This window comes from Chenopodium album, chromosome 7 (assembly GCF_948465745.1).
Source record: "Chenopodium album chromosome 7, dcCheAlbu1.1, whole genome shotgun sequence".
NCBI lineage: Eukaryota > Viridiplantae > Streptophyta > Magnoliopsida > Caryophyllales > Amaranthaceae > Chenopodium > Chenopodium album.
Window position 1 is genome coordinate 56,818,096 of NC_137840.1, and position 12,604 is coordinate 56,830,699.

At 34.9% G+C, this 12,604-nt stretch overlaps 1 protein-coding gene across 1 annotated transcript; it reads right to left on the reverse strand.

Moving 5' to 3' along the window:
- Nucleotides 1-257: 257 nt before the first annotated feature.
- On the reverse strand, nt 258-6,608 carry LOC145637960 (NADPH-dependent pterin aldehyde reductase-like). Its single transcript, XM_081688950.1, has 5 exons — nt 6,145-6,608; nt 5,964-6,033; nt 4,516-4,709; nt 2,803-2,975; nt 258-540 (listed from the first exon to the last, which is right to left on the reverse strand). The coding sequence occupies exons 1-5, from the start codon at nt 6,388-6,390 to the stop codon at nt 471-473; spliced, it is 753 nt and encodes a 250-aa protein (XP_081545076.1). The 5' UTR covers nt 6,391-6,608; the 3' UTR covers nt 258-470.
- Nucleotides 6,609-12,604: the final 5,996 nt, after the last annotated feature.

The window sequence follows — 12,604 nt, forward strand, 5'->3', positions numbered from 1 at the left end:
ATGAAATGCAAGTAGTCAAGCAACCTAACCTAAAGGGCATGTTTTTCTGTTCGGGGTAGTCCAGAGCAAGTTTTAAAATTCGAGTGTTTGATAATTCAAACAACTGTGTCTAGACACAACAGAGGAAGGTAGAGTACTAGAATGTCCGCAGTTCTTCCCACATCCTTAGGAAGTTAGGAGGGAGTTCCTATAGGCAAGGAGGTCACAGCCTCAGAGGGGTAGTGTTGTGACTGCTATCTACCTGAGCAATAATATGAGAGGGGAGAATACAAAATTTACAAGTCAAGCTAAATTTAAGTCACAGTACTGCAAATCTGTGGTTACATTTCAAATTATGATCCTCCTAGATAGAGATTGAGCAATAAGAGAACAGGAATACAGGTCCCATCTACGCATTATACAATCTATCAAAATTTCAATTATTTGTAAAGGAAAAAACACTGGTTAAATTAGCTTTTACTCTTTAGTCTTTACACAGTTAATGATGCACCATTGTCAGCAGATGTCAGATTAAGTATCATGGTTGCTGCCCTTGGAGCCCTGCAAGAAAATATGAATAAAGTTAATCTCATACAAGTGCATAACAAATCACATCTACCGGTATGATTATTTTTATGGCAGAATACATGTCATATAGCTTCAACTATTTGATGCCCAACAATAATCATAGCTTCAACAATTTCATGTCCAACAACCACCAACTCTGTTAGCTTGTCATGCAATGAAATAGACTGAAAGTAACGGATGAAGCATTGCTTACTGTCAGTTAAAAAATCAGCAAACTAAGTCGTACATGTATTTTTCAGACAACAATACATGTATGCAGCAGAATTTTGCAACAAGGACATATCTAACATTCAACCTGAAACTTTTCTCAAGCATAACATACTCATAGAGAGAACAATGAAATCATGAAGTGGACTGGTATCATGGGATGGTTTGAAACAACCAAAGCACCATTTTCTCTGACACGTGGCACCCGTCAATGCTCTCATCCTCACTGATCCCCATCAAACTAAATCTTCCCTTCACTTTCTATTACCCTTGCCTCTGTAACATACTAACATATATGTACACTATACAGTTATGTTTAGTGAAGTGGCATGTATTGGTAAAGTTCACCTTCTTAGTAGATAACACAGTGTTAATTGAGTGTTTAAGCTATCCCTTGCTGATCAAATGAAATTTGTTTGGTTAGAAATGTAATCCCAGAGGCTTGTTTGGTTGCTCTTCAATTCTCTACTGCTGAGATTGGTGCTGCTAAATTTATTCCAGAAATTCAGAGACCTTGCCACAGCTGCCAGGATTGGTGGGAATAAAAGATAAATGTATGGAAGAGCAGGTCTTGACAGATTAAAGAAGGCCCAGGCCTTGGAGCCCTTTGCTGTCACTCCCAAAACATCTTCCTTTCCACCTCCTAAATCTGCAACCCATTCTTATACCTGACTGCCTACCCAACATGGACAGGTGCAGCCACAGGAACCAGCTTCGGATGCAAGTTGTCTCTGTCTCTCCTCGACAATTCCCAATGTTACCCATTCCCCTCTTAACCAATAGCGTTCCTAGCATGCACAGGCTACCCATTCCCTTTTAGCCAAAAGTGTTCTTAGTATGTTTGTATGGCTCGTCTTTTGTGAGTTTAGATCTAGTAGTGGAGTGAATTCATATTTGAGATGTCAGATAATCGAAATGATCAAGTTCTATACTCAAATTGTTTAGCACATTATGAAAAAAAAGAATAGTATTCTCAAACAACACTTATTTAGGGACATTTTTCTTTGTGAAATAAACATAGGCTCTATATGCTACACAAATTTTAGCTAAAACTGATTGTAAGAGTTTATTTGTCTAGCTTATCAGTTGTTAATTGATTGCTGGTTTGGTCAATTACTCCCCCGTCTCATTAAACTTTTCGCAAAATATGAACTTCAAGATACGTCTTAAAAAATAAATATCTTCAATTTTATATGCACAAATATTTAAAATATGATATTATTAAAGTAGACACTATAACGAATCTAACAAGATCCCATTTGACTATATTATTGCTTATAGATTAGTGAGAATTCGTGGTAAAAGTTTTTTAAGTTTCACCCCCAAAAAAATTAGATGGGGCAAAAAAAATAGAGATGGAGGGAATACTCTTTTTTCCAAACTCTATATCTAGCAAGGATAATTCAAGAGGGAGAATACTCATGTGGCCATGTGGGTACTTTTGCATTTAGAGAGAGAGAAAGAGAAGAGTTTACAAAAACTACCAGGGGGGTCTGACAAAGTTGGGTAGGAGATGATAAATTGTGAATAAAAGGTTGACATAAATGAAATGATCTCAAGAAGGTAAAAGTGATTAAATCATAGAGAAACAAATAAATTCGAAAAAGAGTAATACTTGGGGAAACAGAAGTAGTACTTTTTTTTTTTTTGACAAAAGAAGTAGTACTTAAAAGGCAACTGTATTAAGAAAGTTTAAGAAATTGGATAGTTGATTTGTAGTTGAGTTAATGAATATACATGAGGTAGCCAACAAGTATATTCCCCAAAACTGTTATTGGAATAAGAAAAGCCTAAACAAGCACCACAAAAGCCACCAAGAAGTTTCTCAGCCGGCTATAGGGATGGCCTGATATACTGGTTTCAACATTTGAAACATAATATATACCAATAAGAAACAGATACAATCAAATATATAGAAAATGTGAAGAAAATAAGGTTCTTTGATAAGCATGGTACATAAAATATATCTGAATAAAAAGCATTACTAGCTCATAACTTGTATAGAGAAAAGGAAAACTCATATATTACCACTGATCAGGCTTAGGATAGACATGAGCTGTACTTCCAAAGCAGGATTCGAGCATCTCAGTATGTATCACTCCAGGACTAAGAGCAACAATTGCCATACCACTACTCAGCTCCTTTGCAACTGCTCTAGTCAGACCCTCAACCGCCCATTTTGAAGCACAGTAAGGAGCAACCTAGCAGAACAAAAAGAGACGGGTCAATTCTCAATTTCTTATTCTTTCAAAAAAAAAATCTCAATTTCTTATCAGGCAATCAATACAATTCAACTTATCAAGCTGGAAAACGTAATTGAATAACTTCTAGCAACCCTAATCAATGAATAATTCACATTGTTATTATTTATTTTATTCCTTAAGTTTTGAACTGCTGCAACCTGCACGTAGACAATTACCCATCACAGATATCCCCTCCCCTTTTTCTGAGGCCACCTATCAAATACATACATCTGGAAATTCAAAAGAATTCCCACTAAAGCCTATGTCAATGGCTCACTAGTGACCAATTTCATCCCCCACATCATTACAAAACCATTAGCCTTTCCAAAACAGCAAAAGCATGATCAACTTCACGCAAGGTGTTAAGATTGTTTTGTTGATGACACAAAAAACATACAAAGTAGTTGTTCATATATAACCTCCTAGAGTTTAAGACATGTCTTCATTTTTGTTTATATATAACCTCCCCAATTTTGACAGTGTCTCATATATCAAACATGTCCCCAAAAAACGTTTCCTTGACACTTCAAAAGATTCTAAGCTGAGAAAAGAAAACTGTTTTTCCATTACCCATAACAGATATCCTCTCCCTTTTCTCTGAGGCCACCAATAAATATGTTTGCAGTACAATTACACATTTACACATACGTGGAAAAATTATTACTTTGCCCACCTAAGCCTATATCAACAGCTTACCAGTGACTAATTAATTTCCCTATATTGATACAAAACCATTAGCCTTTTCAAAAGCGCAAATCCATGATCAACTTCAAGCAAAGTGCTAAGATTGGTTTGTTGATAGCATCAAAAACATAGTTCCGTGCAACCTCCTGGATTTAAACATTTACACATACGTGGAAACATTTGTCTTCATTTATATTCATATATAACCTCCCAAAATTTGACAGTATCTCATGTACCAAGCATGTCCCCATAAAGTGTTGACTCTTCAAAAAAATCTAACTTTCTAAGCTGAGAAAAGATTACTTTTTTTTGGCATTATCTAGGCACTTATATTTTAAAATCTGCTCGTTGGAGAGACAAACCTTCTAAAAGCTCAACAATTTCCTAAACTGCTATTTGGCAATATCATAAGATCTCATTCATTTTTATCTTTCAAGTGCAGTAATAAATAGTTTTACCAACATTACATCAGTAAAACTCTATCTTTATCCCTCTGTCCTCGCAAGTTGCAGTTTTAGCTTCTCAAGTCAGTCTCCGTATGACTCTTCGGCAACTTCTTTATTTGCATTTAATCTGAAAAAGTCAAAATTTTCTCTTCATACTCACTGTAAGATATGGATGTATTCACAATGATGATAATTCAAATTTTAATTTTCTATCTCCTTGCTTTAAGAATTTGCTCTCCGGGATTTCCCTTAAATCACTCTAGTACTCTCAAGTCCATTACTGGAAACATACAGCAGTATTCAAGAAAAATGATAGTGCAAGTATGACTACGAGCAGAATATAACAACAAAACTCTTTACGACTTTACCTGAGCAGCAGCAGATCGCCCCCATCCAGATGACAGATTAACGATGATACCATGCTTCCTCTCGATCATAAGAGGGATGAAGTGACGGAGCATGTTAGCAACCCCCTTCACATTAGTATCAATCACAGTATCAAACTCTTCTGCTGGAACCTCCCACAGGGTGTTGTTTTTATTAATGGTGCCAGCATTATTTACTGCAAGAAAATTATAATATGACTAACTGAAAAAAGATGAAGCATGATATAAATAAAAAATTGACACAAACCTTTCGTCTTCATATGAGTGAATTTTTTTTTAAAACAATTAGTATGGAGAAGAGAAATAAATTGGTAAAAAGAAGCTTTCTTGAGTTCTTACATCAATTGCAAATATTATTCTATAGAAGATACACGAACCATAGTTGCTTAAAGAAAATCAGCTTCAGGCTTTATGTCTTTAGCTTTTATAAGGTGATTATTACTTAAAAAAATTTCCCAATTTCCTCTATAGACGAGCTCTTTAGCAATAGTTTCTTTTTCACGTCATAGCCAAACTTAGTACGCCATGACAACCATTAACCGAAATCTCCAGGTAAAAAGGCTAGTTGCATATTGTCTCTGTGTTGCCTACTGTCTCTTATAATAAAATTGATGAAATTATGTTGCCTAACAAAATATGCCAAACTATGGTCTCCAAGTAACCTTTTAGTGCATCACAAAAAGAGACTAACTTCATCTTAACCAATCGCCTTGTACATCAAAGTCTTATTAAGAGATAGATATCGGACACATTTTTTTATATGACAAATATGCAACATCTAAACCCACCACTGTTAAGTTTTCTCGGTAACGTCAAGAACACTAACTAAAGCAATAAAGACCTTTCCACAACGCACTCCTTCTGTCCTAAATAAATTGTCATATTGATAATGTAAATTTAACTATTGATGTGAAATAATATACAACACAGTGACTAATCATCATACTATACCACTAACTCAGTACCCTCTCATAAAGCTCCAGTCTATGACATTACGAGTGGTCTCCAAGTCTACTCAAATTTACCCTCTTAACAATCCAATAGCTATTCCTATTAGACCTTTCATCATATGGCATACAAACACCAATTACGAGTGATATTCAAGGCAAACTCATACCATTGTTCAAGACAAGCTATCGAAACCCTGAATAGTTTAGATTTAAATGAACATCACAGGGCAATAAAATTTAATTTGAGACAAGCAGCAGAAACCCACATGGACGAATCCGAAAATAGTTTGAAACAAAATCTTGCCAACTATATAGCCTGTTTCGGCGTAGAAATCCAATACCCTTTACAATTAATCAACCTAATTTAAATTCAAATTGCAAAAATCAATTGTCCTCCTAATAATCATAAGAATAAACCCATCTACAAAATAATAACAAACAAATATTCAAAAACTAATCAACAAGAAGAAAACAACATACCAATAATATCAGGAATCCGTTTCTTCTCAACAAGCAACTTAGCAAGATCCTGCACACTATTATTCAACCTCTACACCCAAAATTGAACCCATTAATCCCAATTAATCAATTCATATTCAAAATTCAAAGAACCCCACCAAAAAAAAGAACAGATTAAATGAATTATAATTATGAAAATTACCACATCAACATTGAGAAGAAGATGGGATGAATCTTCAGAAGTAGAAGAAGAAGGAGAATTGTGAAGTTCAGCTTGAAGAGAATCAATTCTATCTTGAGAACGACCACACCCAACAACACAATGACCTCGTTTAGCCATTTCAAGAGCTAAAGCTCTGCCTAAACCTCGGCTAACGCCTGTAATGAGTACTGTTCTTTGTCCACCCGACACCGCTGTTGCTGTTGCTGTTGCTGCTGCCGCCGCCATGACTGTCGTGATTGATAGCAATCAACGGAAATTTGTGTTCTAAGAGTTTAGTATTTGATTTATAGACTTTCGATTTGCTTAATTTTGATTGTAATTTGATGGGTAGAAGAAGCTAAAGAGAGGGAGTTTGAGTAATGGAAAATGGAAAACTAAAGGCAACGAGTGGAGGAGCTCAAATGGTGGCCGTGGGTGTGAGAACTGAGAAATAAGGGGGGAAACAATTGAAGAATTTCCTTTTTGGGGGTGGTTTTAAAGAGGGAGCCCCATTTGATCTTAGATATTCTAATTTATCTCCTCTCACAACTTTATGTGTTGAAATCTGTGTCACTTTATTATTTTACTTTTATCATTTAAAAAATAAAAGAAAATGAATAAATTATGAGAGGAGATTTATTCACATCATTTATCTCAGAGATCAACTTGAATTTACCCGTTTTTAAAGGGCTTAAATTTGTGCTCTCAAAATTTACAATGTACTCGTAAGAGATGTTCAACTAATCACAGGTTTCAAAAAAAAAAAAAAAACTAATTGCAAAGTCTTATATGTGTCTGTTATTCCCAAAAAAAAAAAAAACTTATATGTGTCTGGTCACATTGTATGACATGAGTTATTTCGTAGTGTAATAGGGTTACTTGATCAGTAATAGATGTGTTACTTAATCAGTGATATACTGATATAGGGTTACTTGGTTAGTGTTATAAGGTTACTTTGTTCACCTTATTTCCACTTATTTCAAGGTTAATAAGTTCAGAAAAGGGTTAATAAGCTCTATTAAGATAAGTTTAGAAAATAATAAGTTCAGATAAGTTGTGATAAGGGTTAATCAGGGCTACCCAATTAAATTTATAACTAAAATAAGTTTAAATAAGATCAGATAAGTTCATATAAGATCAGATAAGTTCAAATAAATAAAAATCGAGTGAATTGGAGGCACCCTAAAGTATAACAGAGGTTATTTGGTCAGTGTTATACGAGTTAATTTGTTCTTTTATAAGTGGTCACACACAAGACAAATTACTAAACTAATTACGCTATCAAAGCACTCTTAATGGTGAAGAAAGAAAATTTCCGCTCACCACTTTTTCTCTATATTTTCCTCTCCTCAACATCGATATTAACTATACCAGGTATTGGCCTATACTTACTCAATTAGAGGGGAGGGAAATGGAGGAATTAAATTGTAACCAACAATCCTTTCCCTCCCTCCCTCCCTCCCTCCCTCCCTTTTTTTACTCCTTTCCCTTTCTTTACTCGTTTCCCTTTCTTTATTCAAATCTATATTAATATTATTAAAACTCAATTGGATAACCTGGTATCATCATATGTCTGTCTTTATTTAATAAACTAGATTAGTCTCGTGCAATGCACGATTTGATCAAATAAATTTTTCTAAATTTAATAATTTTTTCAAACCAAAATTAAAACAAAATTATTATTAAAACATGAAACATAAAATATTAAAAAATAAATAAAAATAAAGCTCATAGAAAAATTGAATGATGAAATAGTATTTGAGGAAGACAAATTAAATTATTATTGTTAAATAGAATTGACCAATTATCAAAATTTGATACTAATAATAATGCAATTGACCAAAATTTTTAATAAAATAAAATAAAAATACAAAACGATGACATCAATTATATTTTCGGAGGAAAAATATTTAATGACAACATAACATGTGTTTTGATGTCAACGGTTGCTACTTTAGTATTAATTATAGATTATAGATTTGGCGACACATGAGCAGTGACATGTCAAGACCTTTTCCTCCACACTAAATATCAAAATTCAATGTAAATTTATGATTGAAATATAATTTGAACCATTAAGCTTAAAAACGACATCTACCATCAAACTACCAACGTCTCTTAATACTTTTTTTTTTTTTAAAACAGAATGATTTAAACCACACGTTGTAACTTTCTAATTCATGCACCTTATTTCGCAACTTTATATTAACTACTCAATATATTATTGTTTCATTATTTATTATTGATCCGTGCCATTTATGGCACCTTTAGGCTATGTTTTCTTTATATTTCTATGCTCGTTTTTAGTCTTTTATGTCGTGTTTTTAGGGAATAATGCTTGATTTGCGTGTTTGTGTGTTAGTTTAGAGAAATGCGTGCTTTTAGTGGTTTTCTTATTATTTTATTCATTTCTCGGCTTTTTCCCTCGCTTCTCCGTTTGTTTGACTTGTTTTGTAGGTGTGTCGAGCTTCCCGGGATTTAATCATCAAGGAGGGAGCTCAATTGCATTCAAGGAATTTAACGGAGCCAAGTTAGGAAGCCAAGCACGCAAGTCAAGCCAATCCAAGAAACAAAGGAAAATGAAGGCTTACAAAGTATCAAAAAGGACCTTTGTGCATTGTTTCGGCCATATCTCGAGTTTTACAGATTGGATTGAGGTGATTCAAGTTGGGTTGGAAACTAGACTTGAAGAGCTTTCCAATGATAGGTTGCACGCCTTCATACAATTCTTAGATCGTAAGTTACAGCCTTCCAAAGTTGACCCTGCAAATCTGCCGCAACCCATTTCTGCCGATTTTGGGCAGTAACTCTCCGCGGGCTTCGGCCGCGGGCGCGGCCGATTTCTCCGAGGGCGCGGACTTCTAGGTCTTTTACGATTTTAAGTTTCTTTTCTCCTTTTGTTTATATATTGTTTTTGGGGGTTTTTATTATCATTCATTCACATAATTCTTAGTCTTAGAATAGTTTTCTCTCTTAGGTTGAGAGCTTCTCTCTCTAGATTAGGCTAGATTAGGAGTATTTTTAGAGAGAGAAAGTGAAGGATTTCAATGGTGATTGAGAGATTGAAGATACAAGGGTGACAATTGTGTTCAAGATCTTCTCTATTATCAATGAGCATTCTTAACTCTATCTCACCTTATTGCTTTGTTTAATTTCATGTTTGTTTGGTTTAATTTTGATGTTTGATGCTTGATTAGTGTAATTGTTCTTGATATTTTGTTGATTCTTGATTTCCATAGTTGTTAGTTGATAGATGATGATTCTTGAATAGTTGTTTGGCTAGGAATTGGGTGAAACTTGTATGATTGATTAATTGTGATTAATTTGGGAATTGTGTTGATTAATTGTTGAGATTAAAGTGATTAGTGAAGGTTAGCATGTGTGTAATTCAATTAGGCCTTGAGAATTATGCTAGATAGCATTGTAATTGCTAATGACATGAACAATTGATTTAGGAATTGCAATTATCGATTGGTTTTGATTGTGATTCTCTTAGTTTGTTATTCATAGTGAACCCTAGCTTAACAATTAGGAGATAGCTCTTTGATTCCTATTGATTGCTCTTATCATTAGTCCTCACAACCTTTGATTGGCATGCTCTTCCCAAGTTGTTGCAATTGACATGATTACTTGTTGATCCTCGTTCCTAGTGTTTTATTTCCTTGGTTACTTGTTTTGTTAGTTGTTAGTATTCTCTCTTACCTTCGTCTTCGACCTAGCTTAGGCGCATAATTGAAAGAGCTTGAACATTACCGTTCCTTTGGGTTCGACCCTTGACTTTCCTCTATACTCGTATTTGGGTTTGTTAAGTGTTTATAAATTTAGTTTGACTGAGGGAAGATTAGATAACGACCTAGTTTTTCCCCTCGTCAAAATGACGCCGTTGCCGGGGAACGGTGTCTATGTTTGAGTGTTTTTGATTGATTGAGTCTAGGTCTTTGTGTATATTTTTACTTTTATTTGATTTTTGTTTGTTTTGTGGAAAAAAAAATGGCATGTCTATCATTTCCTCAATATAGCAATGAGCCTTTTTGTGAATATTTCATTAGATTTGAGGGATTTTTGGACTATAATTGTTGTAATATTTGGGAGGCTGGTGAGATTTGTTATTTTGGTTTGAACGAGCAAACTAGGGATGAAGTTGAATGTATGCATAATGGTGAATTTAGAGCATTGTCAATTGATGATGCTTGGGATTTTTATGTTTGGTTTTCTAGGGATGTTTATGATAGGGGTAATCATGAGTCTAATATTGATATGCAATGTCTTGATTCTTCTAATATTAGCATGAATTCCCATGATTTGTCACATGATCCCTTAAGTGAACCTAGAACACATGATTTCAACTTTATTTCTCCTTTTGTTCATGATAATGAAGTGCAAGCTCAAGTTGATGCTAATGGTGTGTTTCAATATTCTTCATTATTTACCATGCCTTCTTGTGATGTGCTTCATTCCCTTAATGATGAATCTCATGTTATAAATTGTGCCCCCACTCCCCAATGTGATGTATATGCTCATGATCTTAATGTTGATTCTTCCAATATTGGTTGTACTTCTTCTTCTCTTGTTGAGGCTCAACCTTCTACATCTTTTGAATCTCTTGTTGATACATTTGAGTCTCAAATTAGGCGCATTGAGCTTGATAATGAGTTTGGACCTAGTAAGGAGATGATTCTTAATTCTATGAGAGGTCAATTAGAGATAATGAAAAAGAATGAGGAGCGTATTGAGGAGGAAAAGAGAAGAGGAGAAGAGTTAGAAAGCCAATTGTCATCCTTGATGCTTGTTTGTGATAAATCCCAATTTAATGTGTGTGTTGAGGATGATGATGATGATTTTGAGCAACCAAGAGAGTGTGAGGATCCTATTGGTGAGCATTTGAGTGATGGTGAAGGAGTTGAGAATGAAGAGAGTGTTGATATTGAAATTTCTAACCCTCTTTCCCATCTTGATGAGTCTCATGTGCATGTTTGTGACTCTTCTATCCATGAGTATTTCGACTCGATTGAGGTTATGACCAATGCATTCTTTGAGAGTCAAAAGAAAACCCATAGCCTTTTAAATGAGTTCATTGAGGATGCTTCATGGGAGAGAGATGAGTTTGAAATGAATTTGCATCCATTCATGCATGGTTTTGAGACCTTAGGCTTTAAAGTTGTTGAGGGAGTTATTGTTCATAGTTGTGATGGAGGGGATTATGTTGTTCCTCTTGGAGGGTGGATGTTTGAGGGAGATGGATATCATGAGTGTTCTTCTTTTGAGGACTCTATGATTGATTTCCATGCTCTTATTGGTTATTTGAGGCATGGTGGTGAGAAAAATTTCATTTGTGAGACTATAGCCCCTTTTCTCTTTTCTCGTACCCCTTTTTCAAGAAGATTCAACCATATCCCTTACACTCCTATTTCCCTCCCTTCTTTTGTCAATGAGCCTACTGGGGACCCTTTTGTCTATGATGATTTGTATGAAGCTCATTTGTCCCCAATTGAGGAAAAGGGTGACGTTGCCACCCAAAAATATTTTGAGGAGAGTTTGCCTTCTTTTTCTTTTTCTTCATATTTTGTTGAATTTTCTTTTGATTCTTCCTCTTCCTTTTCTTGGCATCTCTCTCCTCATTTGTGTGCACTATCCTTGTTGCACGTACTCTTCGCGTCATTTGCCTACCTTCTCTCCTATGAATTGTGTAGTAGTACATTTGACAAGCTCTTGCGCGCGTTGAATTATTATTTTCTAGAGCGGCCAAGCTTGGACCTTAAGCAAGCCTTTCTCGGGAAGTAACCCGTGTATTATTGCTTTCATTTTCTTTTCTTTTAAGAATAGATTTTCTCTCATGGAAATGTTTGTGTTCCTTTTTCTAGGTACATGACTTGATATACTTTGGTGCTTCTATTTGGATAAAGAATCAAGGAAGATTAGCATCACATTTGCTAGCATATAGAAGGCAAGATTCAATAATAGAGGTTGTTAGCTTTGAAAGGTTAAAATTGGGTCATTTGCGGGTATTTACACCCACCTAATATCCGGTAATATCCTTCCTTGCTCTTTCTCTAGTGGATGATGACTTGTTGGACATATGTTGGTTTGTTGGATTGATCTCCTTGTTTCCCCCTCCCATGGTTTCTATGCCTTATGATTGAGCATGTTGTCTCATTCAAGCTTGGGGGAGGGTATTCTATCATGTTTTATGGGATGTTGATTCGTATATGCTATGCACCTTTGTATATACTTTTCCATGTTCTTTTATTTTGAAAAACTCCAAAAAGTTTTTTGTTTTTATCAAGGCAAATTTGCAATGTGTTTTGTTTTGTTCTTGCTTTGGACATAGTAACATTTGGACTTGTAAACTTGAATGCTTTTATTCCTAAATGGTAGTGGTGTGTACGGTTTGAGATTACGTTTGGTTGATTCTAGGATAAAGCATGCTAAGGTAGTTGTCTAGAACTAGGGGAATCATGAA